Source organism: Notothenia coriiceps, unplaced genomic scaffold (genome assembly GCF_000735185.1).
Source record: "Notothenia coriiceps isolate Sejong01 unplaced genomic scaffold, NC01 NC01_scaffold00002623, whole genome shotgun sequence".
In the NCBI taxonomy this organism is placed as follows: domain Eukaryota; kingdom Metazoa; phylum Chordata; class Actinopteri; order Perciformes; family Nototheniidae; genus Notothenia; species Notothenia coriiceps.
Genome location: NW_011335324.1, coordinates 27751 through 49753, shown reverse-complemented (window position 1 = coordinate 49753; position 22003 = coordinate 27751). Strand labels below are relative to the sequence as shown.

General features: G+C 40.8%; 3 protein-coding genes and 1 long non-coding RNA gene across 4 annotated transcripts in view; 2 read left to right on the top strand and 2 right to left on the bottom strand.

The window, feature by feature from the left end:
- LOC104968328 (uncharacterized) overlaps positions 1-16772 on the bottom strand; it is a 22320-nt gene extending 5548 nt beyond the window's left edge. The window contains exons 1-2 of the mRNA XM_010797903.1: positions 16697-16772; positions 15406-15761 (exon numbers count right to left, since the gene is read on the bottom strand). Coding sequence (XP_010796205.1) covers positions 15406-15761; positions 16697-16772 — 432 coding nt within the window. The remainder of the gene's footprint in view (positions 1-15405; positions 15762-16696) is intronic.
- Positions 3678-10200, bottom strand: LOC104968288 (X-ray repair cross-complementing protein 6). The gene is given in 8 exon segments (XM_074112267.1): positions 3678-3801; positions 5241-5393; positions 5396-5432; positions 6436-6694; positions 8252-8393; positions 9149-9264; positions 9620-9709; positions 10133-10200. Coding segments are annotated over 7 exon segments (849 nt in total). The 5' UTR covers positions 9693-9709; positions 10133-10200; the 3' UTR covers positions 3678-3732.
- Positions 10697-12761, top strand: LOC104968299 (desumoylating isopeptidase 1-like). Its single transcript, XM_010797881.1, has 5 exons — positions 10697-11031; positions 11217-11238; positions 11319-11388; positions 11851-11960; positions 12515-12761. The coding sequence occupies exons 1-5, from the start codon at positions 10944-10946 to the stop codon at positions 12639-12641; spliced, it is 417 nt and encodes a 138-aa protein (XP_010796183.1). The 5' UTR covers positions 10697-10943; the 3' UTR covers positions 12642-12761.
- A 3766-nt stretch (positions 16773-20538) lies between the features above and the next one.
- Positions 20539-21803, top strand: LOC104968281 (uncharacterized). The gene is made up of 3 exons (XR_800818.1): positions 20539-20763; positions 21040-21144; positions 21737-21803. It is a non-coding gene; the product is annotated as an uncharacterized lncRNA (long non-coding RNA).
- The last annotated feature ends 200 nt before the right edge of the window (positions 21804-22003 follow it).

The window sequence follows — 22003 nt, the reverse complement described above, 5'->3', positions numbered from 1 at the left end:
AGACAAAATAAATATGCTTCACATGTCTTTTCATAGGATTTGAGAGATGTAATCCAAGATCTCTTAAATTGTGCTCTCAAAGTGCGCACCAAGATTGATGCTTTAACTTCAACATTAAAAAAAAATCTCCCGGGAGGGGCATGCCCCCCCGGACCGCGTCCTGAGAGGTGAGTGTTACGGTCCCTCCCCCACTCATCTCAAATCATGTATCACATGGATAGTTGAGAACTAAAACATGACACACAATCTTTTGTGTACATATCCTAGTTATGGTGAGTCATACACAACGTGCATGTGAATGCATAACGAGTCATGGGTGAATCATCTGGATTACAGAGATTACTTTTCTTTGCACAGCATAAGCCAAAGGCTGTGATTTAATAATTTACAAGACAAACATCGACGGATATGTAAAAATTGAAATGCCCTGAGAGGAAAAGGTTCCCCCACCCACCCCTGATTTAGAATGATCCAGAAGAGGATGGGAGAATGTCATATGGTCAGATGAAACAAATAAGACTTTTTGGTTAAAACTGCAACTAGACCGTGTTGGAGGAGAAAGAATGCTGAGTGCCAATCACAAAGAACACCATACATAACTGTGAAACAATGGGGATTGGAAACATCATGCTTTGGGGCTGTTTTTCTGCAAAGGGACCGAGGACGACTGACCCGTGTAATGAAGAAAGAATGAATGGGGACAATGGTGATCTTCTGGATTTTCCTTTCTCAATTCTGTCTCTGCATAAGTTGAGATATAGCCGATGAAAATTACAGGCCTCTCTCCATCTTTTTTAAGTGGGAGAACTTGCACAATTGTGGCTGAACTAAGATACTTTTTTCCCCACTGTCATCGATCCTGAGATTGAAGCTCAAGCCGCTGACCAGTGAATCAAGTAGAAACAAAGAAGAAGTAGATCTCACCTGGAGGAGTGACTGACTTGCCCTCGCCAGCTCCTCGTTTCTGACGGCACCAGAGCCACAAACCATCGGAGGACAGTTCTGCGAGAGATGCAGCGACACACAGCGAACACGTCCTCTCAGCGCACTTTCGTCAACAACGCAGAGAAGAGACACGCGCTGCCTGAGGGGAACCACACAGGGAGTACCAGGAAACAGAGAGCATGAACAAAGAACAAACACAGGGTTCCACCGATGACTTCTCCAGGACCTTACCTCATTTTTCCATGACCAAAAAAATTAACTCTTTCTCAGCGTACCACTGGAAACATGTTGTGCCCTATCCTAAAACAATCAAATAGGTAGCTGACTAAGCTTCTAACACCCTAAAGCAGGGTGTCAAACTCAAGGCGCCGGGCGGCCAAATCCCGGCCCCGCAACTTCTTTTATGTTGTCCACAAGAGCTGCAAAGAATATAAGTGTTTATTATACGGGTTACATGCCGTTTTACTGAAGCACATTGCCAATAACAACCTTTCCCACAATGCATCTCATTTGTGACATGCAAAACTGAAGAGAACTGCAATTATTTCCCCTAGACTTCTGCATTCAGACGTAGTTAATTACTGAAGTTACACTATTACTAAATGACACCTATCGATAATCAATCCAATGCAGAGGCAGTAATGTAAGAAAAAAAAAAAAAAAAAAAAAAAAAAAAAAAAAAAAAAATAATACATTATTTTTATATTATAATCGTCTTAAAGTTACAACCGAACCCTTTGAGTGCTAACCATAAGATGCGTAATGTGGCCCGCGATGAAATAACACGAAAACTCTTCCCAGCAAAACATCTCAGTTAATGCCATTTTAACGTTTCATTACATACCGATAGCAGTATTTATTATCATTATAGTATCTACTATTTTGGCGATTAGATAAAAGATATAAATTAATTTGATGCAATTTGAGTTACATTTCCAATGACGTTTCCAGGGCCTGGAATTTGCATTTGAATTTCCATGACTTTTCCCAGGTTTTTTAAATGACGACACCATGAAGTACATGAAAAACAAACCATTTAACTAACAGCACGATCACGGAGAAACCTGCTCAAAGAGCCTTCAGCGTGCATTGATCGGTGGATCAGCGTCTGGTTTACTGAGAGGATTGACTGGAGCACCAAAGGATGCTTCAGTCTGACTTTATTTGAATCAAATATTAAGTAACGCAGGGCGATATGAGGCTAGATCTTGTCTTGGATTTTGGACATCGTCTCTTCCTCCGTCTAAAGGCTGCATTTCAGTCATTTTCCCAGACTGGTAGTTTTGTAATTATTGGAAATGTTTCTTTAAAGGTCCCATGGTCATGGCATTTCAACTGATCATCATATTCCATTGTTGAGGTCTACTAGAATAGATTTAAATTGTGCAATTTTACTAAAACTCCACATCTTGGTTTCCTCACACAGCATCCCTCGTGTAGTATGTGATTCACTCTCTGTCCTAAAACGGTTTGTGGAGGCCCTGCCCCCCCCCCCCCTATGAGACAGCGAGACACAGCCCGAACACGACCACACCCCAAACCCGCAGCCTGGCTGTGATTTATTGGGCTCACACACTAACTCACAAGCCTCAGCCTCGTCCCGCCCTTCTCGGGGAAGAGAATCGGCGGAGCTGCAAGCTGAGAAAAGATTGAGTGTGTGTGGGAAGTCCGCGGATTGGTTCAATTTGGACAATCCGCGGACTAACCTAACGCTCCGCGGACGTAACGTAAACGGCTCCACGGATTGGTCCATTTAACCAATCCACGGAGCGGTCGTCCGTTACGTCACTTGTTCCCGGAAGCAAACAATGAAAAAGAGAAATATCCAACGAGGCGTTCTGGGCCAGCATAGACAGGTTTCTCTGTGTTAGAGTTTTACTCCCTAACAGGGTACTTCTCTTGAGGGTTTGGGACGCTGCAGACCGTTCGACATGCAGAAAAATTCATAACACACAAGCGGGGACGGGTTAAATAACCAGAAAGCATGACATTGGGACCTCAATATCAACCATTACTGGTGGATTTTTTATCTAAAATTTTGTAAAAAGCAAAGATGGGTCAGCCCTACAATATCACACGATACTAAGTAAGTCAATAATATTGTGATATTATATTGGCAGCTACTTGTATTTACATATACAGTTTATTTCCATTATATCCTAAGCTAAAAACAGACACTCAATCCTTTGGTCTTTAAAATGTCTATTTATTATTATTTATTATTGACCTTTGGTCTCGCCCCACCGGGTAGAGGAAGGTTGGGAGGGCGGATGTGATATGACGCTTGAGCTTCTCCATCCGTTGATCCAATCAGGACCATCCCGGGATCTCAAAAACTTCTTGATGGATCGACCTCGTCTTTCTTCCATCATCGATCTGCCCTCTTTACCGTAACCTGCGACACACACACAACCACCACACACAACACACACCACACCACACACACCACACACACACACACACACACACCACACACACACACACACACACACACACACACACACACACACACACCACACACACACACACACACCACACACACACACACACCACACACACCACAGGATATGAGTGTATTCCTTGAATGAACATCCTTAATGATTCCACCACACACTTTGAAAACCCCACAATAAGCGTACGTAGGTGTTTAACTCTCACCCTGACTTTCTTTATTATCTCGCTGGGTCCCAGCAGCAGGCTCCCGGTCTGGGGTGAAATATTCTGGTTTTTTGTTGCGGACCGGCTCGTTGGACTCTCTGTAAAGTTTGACCAGGAACCCCGGTTTTCTTAGCCGCTATGGCGGCGTGGCATAAATCCCACGGCGACATTCACACCCTCAACCGAGACACAGTTTACCTAAAGATGGCAGACGAGCGGGAGGAGGGGTGGAGGATAAAGGTCCCCTATTATACTGTTTTTCATCAATATATTATAAGTCCCAGATTATATACGAACATGTCTCTGATTGGCTGAAACACCAAACAGATCATTGCGCATTACCCATAATCCCCTTCTGTTTCAGCCCTGTTTTCCAAAGTACTGATTCTGTCCTGTTTACTTTAGAATGAAATAAGGACCCCTCCCACGACCCCTCTGAGAGACATTTGGTTACAAAGATTACCTTGGTTGCTGATTGGCTAATGGTTACACAAGACAAAAACATCGTTAGACATCATAAAGTCGGCAAAATCCTGATCAGCTCATTTTCAGACAGGTTTTTATAGAAAGATGGATCAGGAACAAAAAGAGACGAGAATCTTTGTTCCTGAAACTTTCAGAGTCTTCTTTCTACATGTGGATGTAGAAAAGACAGAGAGAAGAGGGCGACCAACACTCCACGAAGGAGACATGGAAAGAGGGACAACACTGTTTGTGTAGAAGAGACAATGAGAAGAGGGGACACATGTCTGATGTAGAAAAGCAGAGAGAAAGGGGACACATGTTGATGAGAAGAGACATGAAGAAGGAGGGGACACATGTTGATGAGAAGAGACATGGAGAAGAGGGGACACATGTTGATGTAGAAGAGACATGGAAGAAGAGGGGACACATGTTGATGTAGAAAAGACAGAGAAGAAGAGGGACACATGTTGATGTAGAAGAGCATGAAGAAGAGGGACACATTGTTGATGTGAAGAGACATGAAGAAGAGGGCGACACATGTTAGATGTAGAAGAGACTGAAGAAGAGGGGACACATGTTGATGTAGAAGAGACATGAAGCAAGAAGAAGGGACACATGTTGATGTAGAAGAGACCATGAAGAAGAGGGACACATTGTTTGATGTAAAGAGACATGGAGAAGAGGGGACACATGTTGAGGTAGAAGAGACTATAAGAAGAGGGGACACATGTTGATGTAGAAGTAGAATGGAGAAGAGGGGACACAATGTTGATGTAGAAGAAGACATGGAGAAGAGGGGACCATGTTGATGTAGAAGAACATGGAAGAGGGGACACATGTGATGTAGAAGAGACATGAAGAAGAGGGGACAATGTTGAGGTAGCAAAGACATGAAGAAGAGGGGACACATGTTGATGCGACAGAGACATGGAGAACGAGGGGACACAATGTTGAGGTAGAAGAGACATGAAGAAGAGGGGACACATGTTGATGTAGAAGAGACATGGAGAAGAGGGGGACACATGTTTGATGTGAAGGACATGAAGAAGAGTATTTAGTTTGCACAAAATAGTGACCTTTAAGTGATTGACACCACAGACGACCGAGAAAGCAAGAAACTCGAAGTATGACAAATTAGAAAAAGAAGTGACTCAATGTGTCTCGGCTTCTACCTGGGCCAATGGCCCACCCCTCTCTTCAGCTCTTTGGCCCGGACCCTCTCCGAGATCCTCCTTTTTGCCACGGCTCCAGCTGAAGAGCGCAGATCTGCCCTTCTCATCAGGAGGACTCAAGATGTCTCGGAAGAACGGAGCGACATCGAAGCCCTCCCCGGTTTCATCAGATGCATTAAATAATGACCACCGCTGAGAAGAGAAGAGATGAAGAGTCAGAGGAGTAAATGACATACAGTAGCTGAGTATGTACAGCTGATGTGATCAAACTAAGGAACATCTTTGGGATGTGTTAAGGTTACGGAATAGGCGTGTTGGTAAGGGGTTTTTCTATAGTTAATCACTCAGACACTTAGGGACCACAAATGTCCCCATAAAAATCTCTTAATGAATCTCCTCTGCATTATACGATGCATGTATGTAGTCCTAGGATGCCAGAACTGCCATGATCAAAATCGAAAATGGACAGCCCTGGCGAATTAATAATCCGATTATTCCCGAACGCCCCCCTCCCGCGGGAGAGAAAAAAAGAAAACTCTTGCATTTGACCTCATTGTGCACTTGTCAGTTGAAGTTAGTTCCACGAGGAACTCTTCTTGTTTCTCACTCCAATAAATTCAATCGCACGTGTGACGGAGAAGGGGGGGGGGGGGGGGGGGTCGGTGGGTAGCAGCGCAACCAAAGCGCTGCGCTGCCTGGCTTCTCCAAGTTTACAGTAAAACAAACCTGGTGGTGTGAACCAATGGCCCATTTAACAATTATTAATCACTATTTAACTATTATTAGCATTAGTCTATATTTTGGTTGCAACTAAAGCCAGTGAACAAAAAAAAGAAACATAAATAAAATAAAAATATATATAAATAAAATACGTAATTTTAAAAATGTATTTTCGATTATGGAGACTGTAACGAATATTCGAATATTCGAATAATCGCTGGCGTCCCTAATGTAGTCACGTGTGTTGTTTGCATGTTATTGTTCTCTTTTACCGCCTGTATGTACTTGTGTTTAATCCTTTCTTTATAACTATTGCTGTTGATGTATTGTGATTTTAAAAAGGTGTCTGTTATCATCTGGCCGGGGACAACAGCTGGAGATTAGCAATGTTGGCTAAAGCTGCCCCATTTACTGTTTTTGTGTGACAGTTGATTAACGGGGACTGTCCACGACACTAGAAACAACTAAACTAAACGTACCGGTCTCTTTGAGGTCTCCAGCTTTAGTGCGAGCCAGCCGGTCCTTGGCGCTGTCGCCCCCGTGAGGCTCGTCCCTGCAGCTGAAGATCATGAGCCTCTTGTGGGAGAGTCTCAGCTTGATGTCGCTGTAGAGGTTAGCGCAGCACCACAGAGCGTCAGCTAGAGACGTCTCCCCTCCGATGCCCATCGTCTCCTCCACCAGCTGGGCTCCTTTCTCCCCCCGCAGAGCGTCCACCCCCCGCACTCGCTTTGCACCTGAGATAAGAGAGGAGGTGTGTGAGCAGACAGGTGAGGAACAACAGAAGGAATAGGGTGAGAGAAAGTCATGTGTAGCAGTTTAAAAAGGGGCACAGAAAGAAGACTTTCTTGCATTGTGCATGTAGTGACACTGGTACTAAAAGTAATCACTAACAGAGGTGCTAGAAGTACTCAGATCTTGAGCTTAAGTAAAAGTAGAAGTACTCAGATCTTGTGCTTAAGTAAAAGTAGAAGTACTCAGATCTTGTTAAGTAAAAGTAGAAGTACTCAGATCTTGTACTTGAGTAAAAGTAGAAGTACTCAGATCTTGTACTTAGTAAAATAGAAGTACTCAGATCTTGCACTTGAGTAAAAGTAGAAGTACTCAGATCTTGTACTTGAGTAAAAGTAGAAGTACTCAGATCTTGTGCTTAAGTAAAAGTAGAAGTACTCAGATCTTGTTGTAAAAATAGAAGTACTCAGATCTTGTACTTGAGTAAAAGTAGAAGTACTCAGATCTTGTACTTGAGTAAAAGTAGAAGTACTCAGATCTTGTACTTGAGTAAAAGTAGAAGTACTCAGATATTGTACTTGAGTAAAAGTAGAAGTACTCAGATCTTGTACTTGAGTAAAAGTAGAAGTACTCAGATCTTGTTCTTGAGTAAAAGTAGAAGTACTCAGATCTTGTACTTGACTAAAAGTAGAAGTACTCAGATATTGTACTTGAGTAAAAGTAGAAGTACTCAGATCTTGTACTTGAGTAAAAGTAGAAGTACTCAGATCTTGTACTTGAGTAAAAGTAGAAGTACTCAGATCTTGTACTTGAGTAAAAGTAGAAGTACTCAGATCTTGTACTTGAGTAAAAGTAGAAGTACTCAGATCTTGTGCTTGAGTAAAAGTAGAAGTACTCAGATATTGTGCTTGAGTAGAAGTACCAGAATATAGGAATACTCTGTTACAGTAGAAGTCCTGCATTCAAAATGTTACTCATGTAAAAGTAGAAAAGTATTAGCATAAAAATATAGTTAAATAGTATAGTAAATGTACTTAGTTACTTCCAACCTCTGATCACTATAATTATGATTTTTAACTTTCTGAAAGTGTTCTTAAGTTTTCAAATGTTTTTGTTGAATAATATGCAATAACAATCAAAGTCTTCTATACTTTACTACACTTTCAGAAGCCAAACCCTTTGAAACTGTGCAACTCATAATATCAATACACCACTATATATACTGTATTGTGCACATCTCTTTTTAAATTCCTAACTTTAAAGTCATATTTTATTGGACATTTTACTTTAACCTCTTGTTTTTTATAAATATCTTTATTTTATTTTATATTTCTATTGCACATTTTCACTTTAACTAGGTATTTATAAACACTTTTATTCCGATTTCTTTTTTTCATTTACTTATTTAATTCTCCATTTCCAACTGTCACAAAACCGAATTTCCCCCGGGAGAAATAAAATATTCTGATAATGATGATTAAGATATGCATGCCCTTGTTTCTGCAGCAGAACCAAAGCAGTATACTGTAAATAGAGTGTGATGCTGAGTCAGTGAGTCTCACCGGGCTCGTCCAGGTCGTGGTAAACGTAGACGTGTTTAAATGAGTTCCTGGGATTTTTGCTCTGCTCCGTGCCGTAGAAAACCAACGCCATCAGGTCCCTGTGGCTGCTGATGATCTTACTGGTGTACACACTGCGCACCACCTACACACACACACACACACACACACACACACACACACACACACACACACACACACACACACACACACACACACACACACACACACACACACACACACACACACACACACACACACACACACACACACACACACACACTATTTATATGGCTTTTATATGAATCATTCCCTATGCACTTTTAAGTTTTAAATAATGTTCTTTCTTTCTTTCTTGCTGTGTTTAGTCGTATCTGTTTTCCTCCTATATCACTTTTATTGTATCTGCCTTTGAGTTTCATCCGGGTAAACACTGTTTTAAAAGTGTGGAATAAACATGTAGGTTGTATGTTATTATATTAGAGAGTATTACTATTAGTCCGGCAGTCTCAGTCAGTAGGGGCTTGGACTGTGAGCCGTAGGGTCGCCGGTTCAAGTCCCTGACCAGACCTAAAATATGGAGTGCTACTTGGAGAGGTCCCAGTTCACCTCCTGCCCTGCCGTGGTGCCCTTGAGCAAGGCACCGGACAACCCCCTTCCCCCCTCACTCCCATTGCTCCCGCTGTACAATAGCTGCCCACTGCTACTAGTACTAGACTCCTGGCACTAGGATGGGTTCAAAGCAGAGGCCAAATGTCACTGTGTGTGCTGTGTGCTCTGCATGTGTGACCATTTATATTCTATTGTATGCGGTAGGTAAGCTAAAGAGCATTCCCTCAACTTATGCATGATATTTGACAAAATGATTCCATAAAGCAGAAAAGATATTCTCCATCTTACCTCCATGGTCATGTCAAAGTTGGAGGGTTGTCCGTCTTCTCCTTTGATGAACATTTCCTTGGAGGCGTCGACCAAAAACACCAAACTGTCTCTGCCGGTGCTTTTGTAATATTCACCTGACAAAGAGAGAAAGCATTGTTTGTCGACAACTATAGTTCAAAACAGAACATCTCATGGCATGCATATAAGGAAAGGCAACTTCCTGATACTCCAAACTGGTAAGCTTAGCACACTTCTAACAATTGTGCACATTTATGCAAAACACTACCAAAACTGAACAGCCCTTCCACCTTTAAAACAGATGTATACTGTATGTATATTTTTTCCACACATGTTCTTAATATTTGCTATTTTCCCCCTTAAAACTGTATTTTATGTATGCACTAATACACAGAAACTAATTCCTTGTCTGTGATTCTGATGTTGTATTATTTGCACTTCAAATGGAGTAATGGAGGTTTTTTATCTCACCTCCAGATTGCTCTCCTTCCTCCTGCTCTTCCTCATCCTCCTCATTATGGTAGAAGGCATTCCACTCTGGCATTTGAGCTACTTCCGGTCCTGTCAAATGATCCAGCAGTTCAATAACACACAAGAAGAGGAAACACAAAGCAGCTTGAATACAATCAAAACAAAGTCATTTTTAGAAAAGTAGTCTTGCTATGCACTTAAATTACTCCTGTATTTTGTAAGAAAGCACAGTAAGTAAAACCATAGCCTTGCTTTGCAAATAGTACATTAAAGACACATGCATGTTATGTATGTTTTATTAAGATATTATTCCTATTTAATAAACATTATGTGAGGTTTTAACTTTACTTCACACACAAGTTAGCTAGCTTAGCCACTAATAAGCTACTGATCGCTTCTTTAGTATTTAAAATTCGCTTTGATAACAACTGCATATTTTTAGTGATGCAAAGAAACCATATGGATTGAACACATTGAAAAAACAACATAGATAAAGTTATAATAGCTGCATACCGTGTGCTGTTTCTGTATGTCCACAAAGTATAGGCGTGTTTCAATGCCTGGCGCGTTCCGGGTACTACGTGAACGAACACGCTGGAAAACGTAACGGACGTATCATCGTCTATTGGACGTTTGTCTTGTCAATCTGAGATACTGGCCAATCATAGTAAAGTAGGCGGGATTTGATCACAGAACCTATACAAATATACCGCGCTCCATGAGAAAGCATTTTTCTTGACAGTCATGTTGTTGTTAATTTTCTGTCAGTTACACAGCACCAACGGCCTGAAAACCAGCAATTTAGTGCTATTCTTAGGAGTTTTTGTTGTAACTTTATGTATTACTTTTCATGTGAAAAAGCCTATGTTTGTATCCGTAAAAATCCCACGATATATGTTTTGTTTTATTAAGTTGTAGTTGCTACGTTCCGGGTACGTGAACGAGCACGCTAGGAAACGTAACAGACGTTTCATCGTTTATTGGACGTTTGTCTTGCCAATCTAAGATACTGGCCAATCATAGTAAAGTAGGCGGGGTTTGTCTAGTAGAGGGGGCTTGACCATGGATGTATAATAGTCCACCCTATAAAGAGATCCCCTGCTCAATGAGAATGCATTTTTTGTTGTTGTTTACATTTTGACCGGTAACCGGCATAAGTAGGAGTTTTTTTGCTACTTTATTTAATACTTTTAATGTGAAAACCCTATGTTTGTATCCGTAACAATTCCAAGATATTTTTTTTTTACGTTTTGTTTGCTAGCTACCGGTAAGCTAGAAACACTAAGGTCTCTCTTTTTTTAAAGTATAATAACTTTGTGTCACCATGGAACAAACCGAGTCTTACCCAGTGCAATTGTACATTTACGACATGTCCAGAGGAATGGCCCGGCAGCTCAGTCCTCTCATGCTGGGTGAGTTTCTGAAGAACCACCGGTTGCTTAGCTTTATTAAAGCCGCAGAGAGTGCAACCTGACACGGGAGGGAAACCAGGAAACAGCGGGGATGCTAATCAGGCCTGAGCCGTGACTTTTATTTTCTGTCAAGTTAAAAGTGTGGAATAACTTTATTCTAATGTTGTTCTGTTTTATTACCATAGGGAGACAGCTTGATGGGATATGGTGAGTGAAGCTGTTGAAATAATATCACTAAATATCATGTGAACCTAGAATTCATTGCCTAAATGTTTTGTGTTTTACAGGCATACTGCTATTGTGATCCATGGAAAGGAGTTCTTCTTTGTGGGACAAGGCATCAACAATTGTCCACCTGTAAGAATCAGCTTAAGCCTTATCCAAAATACAACATTATACAAATACTACAGGGCAAATAAATACAAATGTTTGATTACCTGTCTTAGTGTTAAGGGCATGTGGAAAAAAGGTTTTGACTCGTCCATTATTAAGCAAGATACTCATCTTTGAAACAGGTGGAAGTTAAGTTAAGCCAGATGAATAAAGAGCATTTGTTCATCTGTGTTCTTAGTGCACTCTAAACACAAGGTACATATACCTGTACTGTGTGTGAGCAAATAATGTAATATTATAATCATTTTCTTTCTCAGGGAATGTATTTCAATAGGTTGTAGTCTTATTTAGAACATGAGCTAGTGGTGCATGTTGCCCTCTTGTGGCAGAACTGAGGGTTACAACAATAAACAATGATATGACTTAAAACTTTTTTTTTTTTTGCAACAAGGTGTACTGTAATGTGTTTGTGTGTTTTCATCCTAGGGCAGCACCCCTTTGGGTCAGCCTGGCTCCGTCGTTGACCTGGGCTCCACTGAGGTGTCTGCAGAGTTATTTATGGAGTATCTGATGTCACTGGCAGTCTCTACATATGGGTAAATACTCAGCTTCATCACACAGATTTACATCCCTGTGGGGTCACCTGGAGGTCAGGGTGGGTATGGGGGGCGTCACTTTGTCACTCAAGTATTTGACAAGTATAATCGGTTTGTACTCCCTGGCCAATGTGTTAAGTTTAGATGTAGGCTACAATTACTTGTTAAAACAATTCTGTTAATACTTTATAAGATATCTTCATCATACATACAAGTGAAACAAATGAAGGACAACAAAGTAAAACACTCAAGGAAATTCATTTATTCTCTACCTTTCAAAAATATGGCAATAACATCGTCTGGAAATTCCCCTTGGTTCAAACAAGAAGAATGAGCCGTAAGTCTTTTATATAAAAAAAAAGTACATATATTTGACATTTATCTTGAATCCCCTGTACACTGTTTTCAAAGCCTCTTTCAAAAAGTCTCACATTTTTCTCTTATCTCTCGTCAAAATGTTCTTTTATCTTGTCTTCCCTCTCGCCCTTCTTCACCCTCTCAGGCCTCTCAGTCTCTTCACTAATTGATTTTCTCCTCTCTCTCTTGGTTTACAGACGGGACACATACAACCTGTTCGAGCACAACTGCAACACTTTCAGCGACGAGGTGGCTCAGTTCCTCACAGGAAAAAAGATCCCGTCGTACATCACAGACCTTCCATCTGAAGTCCTGTCCACGTGAGTCAATAAACAACATAATGCTACTCTAAATGTAATACCATGACACTTTATCTTCACTGTTTTAGTTATCTGCGTCTCTGCTTATCCTGATCTTTGTCACAATAGTAGAATTCCTGTTCTGAGGCCTGTACTACGAAGCCGGTTCAACCTAACCTGGATATGTTTGAGTTACCCGGCTTACCTAATCCAAAACAAACGCGCTCTCGCTAAGCAGTCCTACGACGCTGGTTATCAACTCGTTAACTCAAGCCAGCTTTGTCCTATCTAGTTAGGTGCGCGTTCACATGAAAGGGGTGGGTTAAGCAACATTTGACCAATCACAAACATGGAGAAGCGTACTGACAGCGCAGCGTCATACTTCCTGAATGAAAAAGAACTTGGTTGCATCTTTTGAGCAGTTTTAGGGTTCAAATGGCCCTAACCCTAACCCTGTTGCCTTGAATTCTTAAAAAAAAAGAACTTTTTCATGCATGCAAACAAGAAACAGGAAAAAGAAGAAAGAAAAAGTTTTCAAGTACAACACCATCATCTGCCATATAAAGCTTTGAGTCTATTTGAGGCACTTTCATGGAAATAGAAAGGTGTTTGCGGCACCAATTGTCGAGAAAAACCTTGTTGAAGAATTGTTTGTAAAACTCAAAGTAGTACAGACATTTTAAAAAGAAAACTAGGTATCGAAAAATAGGAAATTGCATCACATCAACCCAAATGAAGCCTGAAAGTCCTAAACTAAAGGTGGATTTGTTCGCCTCATTGGTTCCCCTAACACAGGGGGGTCAAACTCAAATACACAGTGGGCCAAAATAAAAAAATGGGTATTAGTCGAGGGCCGGACTGGTTCAATGTTTATTGCAGAACATATTGAAATGAACTTATTGCAAATATTAAACCTGGAACTAACAAAGCTTAAATTATTGCCTATAAAAACAACATTAAATAATCAGTTGCATTCATTTCTTATGGCTCTATCTGCAGCTTTTCCTCAGTCATTTCTTATGATTACATTTTCCCACAGGCCAACAACAGCTTCAACAAAACTATTTCCCTCAAAGAGAAAACCAAACATGCCCTGTTGTCGTGAGAGAGAAAGTGCAGAAGGAAACATCCATTAAACTCAGTGTGCTGCTCTGTGATGCTAGTTCAGATACTTGGCATCTCATCTTGGGTGCAAGGTCATCAATGTTTGGGCTCAGGCTCTGAGCTGAGGAGACCCTCAGGATGNACACAGTGTCTAATATTAAGAGTTGCGTGAATTTCATTCCAGGCAAGGAAACTTTATTTACTTAGTAGTACATTCACTGACATGAATGACATGGATATGGCGCCCCATATCCATGTCATTCATGTCAGTGAATGTACTACTAAGTAAATAAAGTTTCCTTGCCTGGAATGAAATTCACGCAACTCTTAATATTAGACACTGTGTTTTTAAGTGGCGATGGAGATTATTTGTTGACCCTGCTTTAAAGGATATTTTGCCTTTACAAATGGTGCGCTTGCTGCCTGGGTTTTGGTTGAAGTGCATCCAAATGCTGCTGCGTTTTCGCGTTTGGCTCATTTTCCACCCGAAAATTACGTTGTCTACCTGTCCTGTACCACTTGTTATGACTTCTCTCTCTCGCGTATTCCCTTAAGATTCACCCCATCTCACTCCTCGTGCTGAAACCTACCAATCAGAGTAGGGGGCGGTCTTCACAGAATACTTTTGGGGAACAAAATCAAGCTTTTTAAAAGGCGAGTGGATTTTGGCAGGCAGTGAGTGCAGAACAACGATTGAACGATAAAAAGTTCAATCGTTCAAAAGAATCGGCTCGTTCGCGACCGACACATCACTAATGCATGAGCTCTCCTCTGTGAAGAGAGAGGTTTCTACCCAGATTCTCAGCAAAATGTTGATGTGATTAAACGCCATATTATGTTCCAAACCACATCAAGGATTATTTCTGAAACAGTATGTAGCTCAAACTCTTTCTCTCTCGTGGGTTTACCTTAAGGTGAGTACCTTTTTATATTTCTGCTTCTTTACAAATACTCTCTAGCGTTAGCTCTGAGTGTTAGCGATGCTTGCTAATGTAAACACAGACCATATTACTTCCAAAACATGTTGCGCATTGTTTCTGATACAGCGATGTTTCTGATAGGGCCGTTGGCTTAAAGCCAGCCCAAATTTGAGTAATGTCGTCATGACGCAGCAAATCTGGATCAGCTCCGTTGTTCCGCCGTTTTTAGAGATGTGGGTAAGGAGGAAAAGAGAGAGGGTTTTATTTTCTGACACTTGTGAGTCTCCTTACACACCGGGGACACATATTTATGAATAAAAGCCATCAAAAAGTGCACTTTGCATGATAGGGGACCTTTAAAGGACCACTTTACTGGTGTTGAAAAGAAGCCAACATTATTTGTAAGGGTTATAGGCCCCGCAGCTGTCGCAATAAGATGCTTCATAGAAAATGAGAACACATTGTTACTTTTCTACACTGTCTGCACACTTTGAATAAGAAGTGTCTCTCCAGAGTTGAGTGTGGGTTTATTATAGTAAAAGCAACGATGAATTGTGCAGTGTGTGATGTACAGAATGTGAATACTTGTGTCTGCCGTGGTTTTAAAGGATTGAAAATAAAAAGGACATTCTGTATTTTCATTCTTTTTTTACATGTCGGCCTGCAAAGCTAAATGGAAATCAGGTTTTAGAGTGTGCTTCATTGACAGGTCCAATCTAAACCTGTCCTGCTTGCTCTCGGGGGGACAGTTCTTCCTCCACTCACCTCCATGGCATGCTGACTGTTCCTCTCCTGAGTGAAGGTGGGCTCAGGAGGCCGGTCGAAGAAGAACTCCAGGGTGGTGGTGCTCTCATTGGGGACCCCCGCCCTCCTCTGCACACACACCTCTGCAAAGTGTGTGTTGTAGAGCTGGTCCTGATGCTGGGTCAGGGGAGGGGCCGGGGTGCTGAGGCTGGACTGGCTGGTGCTGCTTGAGAAGCCCCCCCCACACATGGGCACCACTGCTGTGATTGGACTGTCCTGCCCCCCCGGCAGCTGCCACAGGGGGTCTCCAGAGGCCAGCAGGAGCCCGGAGCTGCTGCTGGCAGGCAGAGGGAACAGGGTGGTGTTCTCGTAGTCATCTGGTGACAGGAGGGGGGAGAGACATATAAATCATCCATCAGACACAGCATAACCACGGTATAGTGGCGAGCCGTCAGGGCCCTCTAGGCCCTCTCTGAGGGCCTAAGTTATTCTAAAAAAATAAAAAGACACATGTAATATATATTTTTAAATATTTTCTTTTTTATATTTTTCATTAGTTTTACCAAAATAACTTGATTTAATTGTATTTAAAATAACATTTCCAAATAAATAAATCCTTCGAATCTGCCTATTCAGTTTCTGTTTGAATGTGAAGGGTTAAATGAAAGAAGCTCCTTTAGCCATCTCTGTGAGTCACTGTGAAGACAGGAGCTGAATGGTGGTCCAGCTATCAATTCACAGAGGGCCCAGCTATAGTAACTCAACGAGAGAGTAATGTCAAATGACAGTACAATTGACCAATCATATCTTCCCTCTAAATGGGTGGGCTTTATTATCGCAGACTTTATGACAACTTCCGACCGCTGTCAAGTTTATGCATGTGTTATAACAATGGGTCAAGCTAGGCGGAAGTAGTGAATTAGCATAAGTTCGTTCATGATGGCTCACGTCAGTGATGGTGATGACATAATTGCGAAATTATTAAACGAGTCTTTTTCAAGATTGAGTTACAATGATACATTTGAGTTGATTACCAAAGGGAGACCAACACCACAGCTTAATTTAGTTTTTTTTTTTAAATGGTTCGAGGCATTTTACCGGCAACTACGCCAGATACAACTGGATGACCGGATCAACCAGTGAACAAAAGCTTTACTGCTCTTCTTGCTTGCTTGCTTTTTGGCGCGGACAGTGGGTCATGGGCCAGAGATGGATATTCTGATTTAGGAAGTTTATCCAAATCACCACATCGCCATAAGAATGCTTCAAGTCACCTCAGAGCTACTATTCGCCTTAAAACATTTGGGGACACCAGGATAGAGCTCCAGCTGGATGAGCAACAACAACGGGATGTCTGTGGAGAGGTCATTCTCTGCGCTGAAGCGCATAAAAAGCTACTCGAGGACCACGACTGGGCAAGTCAGACTGTCAGACTTGGCCTTAATTTCACAGAGACCTTCGCCATTAACCCCGTCAAGTATTTAGGGTACCATTTGTACTGGGTAATAATCCAATTTTCTCGCGACGGTACGCGGTGGAGAATTTGCCCTCGAGGCCGAGCGGATTGGTAATATTAGGCCAATAACGCAAATATAAATATAACATTATTACCTAAATAGTCATTAGTAAAAGTTCGAATGTTGTCTCTGTAACCTAATTGGCAAAAAAAAGGGAAACTTGGTTGTTGAAAAACTAGTGTTTTTGTCGTTTCCGATTTTGTATTAATAGTAGTACCGGGATCGCAATTTCACTTCAAGAAAAAAAACGAGAAGGACCGACGATTCGAAGTACGCTCAAAACCGCATTGTCACTACTAAATACGGTTACGCTTAGACACCATTAGAGTCGAAAGTACACTTACACCACGACACGTCTATTGTACTGCACGTTTTCTAGCGAAAAACGGTCAAATAACACGTTTTCATTCGGCAATCGGGACAATCAAAACGGGGAAAGCGATCAACAACTAAATCTGAGAACCACAACCTGAAGAACAAGCCAATCCCATTTTACCAGTTATAGCAGACAAACCGACTCAAAGAAAAGGGCAATTCACCCATAACGTAGTAATTAATACACATTTACAAATTCTTCCGGAAACTCGCGACAAAGAATGTTCTACAACGGCGGACCCGGTTGTGTGCCTCTCTAGTAGTTGTATATTCAGCGTCGACAATCCTCTTCTACTGTCCTTGACCGTTTTTAAGTTGTTTCACGTTAGTCTGCACGTGATGAAAGTTGGCCTAATGCCAGTGTGCCCTACTCCCAGGTTTGGTTGGTCTTAACAAATTGTTCCTTCAAAATTCGCATTAAAGTATATGGCTATCTCCGGTGGCAAACAGGTCGTCGAATTGCCTATAATGGCTATGGCAAAGGTTTAGCCGATGTTCCATTGACTGATCATGCCTATGGGAGGTATGTGTCCTCTCTATGTTATATTGTACTTTGGACCTTGTAACTCGCTTATCGCGGGGAAATTATGCTGAATCGGAAGAGGTACTGTTGAAATTCGATAAAATTCTTTCCATTATTTATTAACACCAACGTAACTACTAACAAAAAAACATACAGCTGGTTCCTTCAATTAGTTAGTGTTGTTTTCGTTACCCCACAAAACCTAAGAACGTCTTTTATAAATTTGATATGAAAGTCTCCTATTAGAGTGTATTATTTCATGAATTACTAACTTCGATTCCTTTGTCTTCATGGCATTCGATTTCCCGCCGATTCAAGTCGCACCTACTACAATTCATCAGAGTAAAGTTGGGTCAGAGTGCCGTGCACTTCGTGTTGTATTGTACTAGCAACTAGTGGTTGTGCTAGGGGAAAAAAGCAGAGGGTGTCTTGCTAATTTCGTTCTGATATCATCCCAGTCGGACGTGGACAGAACTTCCGGCCTTCGACCACCAAGTATTTTTTGTACAAGAATGAGTATATACTTCGGTGTTAAATAACAAAAAAATAAAATTAGCATAGTACAGTCTGAAACAAAACGGCGGACACTCCTTTTATTTCCCCGGTATTTACTTTAGACTAAAAGATTTTAGAAAAAAAATGAAGATTAATCAAAATAAAAAGATTTATTGTGTGACAACAAATGGGTGGTTTTGTGTGTTAATAGGAACAAAATAAATAAACCGCAGACAGTTCTTGACTTAAAGTTTTATTCTATTGGCCTTTGTCTGCATCCGGATATACCCTTAACTATCTTTAACTCTACAACAAATTAACACTAATGTAAATACTAGGGTGCAGTGCATAAGTCAAAGTCACCGTCAAGAAGGTCAAAACAGGGTTTCCAGAAAATAGTCCCGAGATATTTATTTCTTGATGCGTCTACAACATTATTACTTAAGTTTGGCTTGCACTTAATGTTACGGCTACATACACTACTGGTTTCTCTTTCCGTTCTTGTGTGCCTTTTTCTAAATAAAAGCCTAAAGTGACCCCACGGTAATCGGTGAACAATCGTTGGGTGACATACTGTTATCTTTGGGCTGTTGGTCATCCTATTGACTACATAAAATACGACAATGTTGTTTTATACCCCCCCTTTCAGAGAATTGGATCACAACTGGTCTCTTGTACTCCCGTACATTGGTTTTTGTGACTGAAAATCTGCTCCCTTGTCTTCCACCAGCTAGAAATCATGGATTCGATGACATACTCTCGAAGGTAACGTTGGCGTCACCTGACGCTCGCACTGAAAATATGGATCCGGGACTGTGGGGGGGGTGAAGGGAGCTTTTTTTTTTCTATTCCTTTTCAATAATGCAGTGTCGTATATGTAAGTCGTATTATAGTTTTTGTTGCCGGTCCCACGTTTTGCGAGTTACTGTCGCTGAGAGATGGTGTGGTTTTGTTGTGGTAAATATATTTGTGGATAGTAAACTGTCCCGTCGGGTGTCGGTTCATTTGTTAATGTTTACTTAATTCAGCCACGTGCCGCCGAGTGTAACCTTTACTGAATCCGGATGGAAACTACTAGTTTAAGTAACTTTGTGTTTCAGGTAGGAGGACAGGAAAACCTACTTATGAACTACCGCCCAGTACGTCGAATAGGAAACGAAAATTTCGTTAGTTCGTTAAGNTGGCATACAGGGTGCAGTGATGAGTAAGTGCTTTACAGTTAGTAACAAATCTCAGCGCACTGTGATAGGCGGCATCTAACTTTTCCAGGCAATGGGCAGGTGCATTCATATAGATCAAATCACCATAGTCCAGCACAGGTAAAAAGGTCACAGAGCCTTTTCCTGGCTTCAAATGAGAAACAGGACTTGTTTCTGAAAAATAAACCTAGTCTAACCCTCAGTTTTTTAAGCAGATTAATGACCTGAAGTTTAAAAGTAAGACAATCATCAAGCCAGATACCAAGGTATTTGTAACAGGTAACCACTTTGAGTACTTGTCCTTATAGTATACAATATCTAAAACAGGCTCTGGTGTCTTTTTAGCTTTAGAAAAGAGCATTACCTTGGTTATATCAACATTTAAAGGGTAAAGTGAACCATGGGCCTTGGGGTAGGTTGAACCAGTTTTTCAATGGAGAAATGAATGAAAGTAGGCCAAGTTGATAATAAGAGCTCATTGTAGGCTACATTTAAAGTTGAATTTACCCTGTCTTTGATTGGTAAGATGTATGAAATTGTATCACCATTTGTATGATTACTTTTCCTTTTAACATGTTAAAAAAAATCAATCAATTCAATCGAAATGTATATTAAAAATATTTGAAAAACTAAGCTTGTATTTGGTTTGTTATTTATTGTTTATAGTTACCTTTAAGATTTGTTGTAGGTATGCCCAGGTTTCAATTTACCCCTACACTTTTTTTTTTTAAGAAGTAATATTTTCACTGCCCTTGATCAAATATTAATTATTATCATTGCCATTGATAGGAGACATCCTGAATTATAGGTGTGTGTTTTCATTTTTACTACGTGTCATTTCTCCTTGCTTAGAGGACAGCATAACAAAAAAATGGCTCAATTTACCCCACTCTCCCCTATCTAATCTTGCATTTGCATTAATAAAACTAAACCCTTTTACAGCCCTGCCTTTAGTTTGCTTTACTCTCATACCTGCATGACTCGTCGTACTTCACAAACATGTGAAGCAACATTTCCAGTTCTTCGTGTAGCAAGAAAACAAAAGAGGTGTGTCTCTCTGAAGCAAGCATACCTGGACCTTCTCAATGCATTGTTTGATCCACACAGCAGAGCGAAGAATACTAACCACTGTTCCTGCTGAGGGCAGGCGTGTTCAGGCAAATGTTTCAGGAAGAACATACATGCAACTTTGACCTCGTGTGTCGCGTCAGGTGTTTGCAGATTTAAAGGAAAAGGCATTCCTCGGGAGGATTTTCTGACTAAGCAGCAGGTAATGGAGCTGGGGGAACATTTAGCCGCTGCTCCTGTGCGCTGAAACACAGCTTTTAAATCGTGTTTTATTGTATATTAATGTTTTCTTGAGTAGGTTTTCTGTTACTTTGCTACATGTTAACATACAACTAGTTCTGATCTGTTTGGAAAAAGGGTATCTAGACACTTTAAGTATGCTGTAATAACAGATGTAATCCGTGTGTTGTTCGTAGTTTTACTTTGAGTTGGAAACCCCGGGGTTTGTGTTGAACTTAAAGTGATTTTATGTTGACAGTTTAAGCAGGAGTGCTGTCTCATATTTGCCCTACCTTGATACAATAAGACTGCAGAAAAATGGAGTGTCAGTGTGAAAAGGACAACCCTGAGGATGCTGCTGGAGGTGAGACAAGAATATGTCAATGCTACTTCTTAGAGTAGTATGTGTATTTGAGCGTTAATTATATGACAATGCATTTTAAATTGGCACTATATGAAATGAGCATTACTCACTGATTGCCTTTCTTTATGTCATGTTGTAATATTGAGTAGTTAGGTTTGCAAAAGCTGAGACGTTGGCTGAGACTATAATGTGAAGTAATCAGTGAAATATTCTTTGAATTCTTGGTTAGGTTTTCAAAATAAATGCAGGCGATTAGGAGCATGTTAATCCCTAGTTATGACTATTTGAAAAACAACTATAGTAATAAGTGAAACACTGCTCAAATGTAGTTTGATATGATAATCAATTTAAAATAGTTTTGTATGCAGCGGCTCTGACCTGCCATCTGTACAACTGCAAGAGTTTCCTGCTGTTCAAAAGAAAGTATTATTCTGGTCATTACATATAAAGATTAAAATGAATGCCACCCAAAGCTATGAATTCAACCTAAGGGTTATTTTTATTTAGAGAACTTGATTCTGCATTTAATATTTGCATTATTAATTAAACGTTTAGTTTGTGCAACATAACTGACGTTGTGTTTCCCCCTTAGGCTGGTGGAACATGCAGATGGGAACTTTCACTGTGGTCGGGTATCTTCTCTACAGATTCTCTCAGAGTCAGTCACACACACACACACGACACACATTCATATACCTGTTATGTTAGCAATGTTATTCCCTGACGGGACATGGTTTCATGAACAACTCTGGAAACTATAAAGTACCAAGGCTCTTTGGGGATGTGAAGCTGACAATTGAGCGGCCCGACCAAGCAAGGAGGCAGAACGTCCACAAATATAAGCGAGTGTGGGCATTTA

Excerpts from the sequence above, each read along its gene's own strand:
- LOC104968299 (XM_010797881.1), top strand. The coding sequence starts at position 10,944 with ATGGAACAAACCGAGTCTTACCCAGTGCAATTGTACATTTACGACATG. Across the intron at positions 11,032-11,216 it reads GCTCAGTCCTCTCATGCTGG|GGAGACAGCTTGATGGGATA; the intron begins GTGAGTTTCTGA and ends TTATTACCATAG. Across the intron at positions 11,389-11,850 it reads GCATCAACAATTGTCCACCT|GGCAGCACCCCTTTGGGTCA; the intron begins GTAAGAATCAGC and ends TTTTCATCCTAG.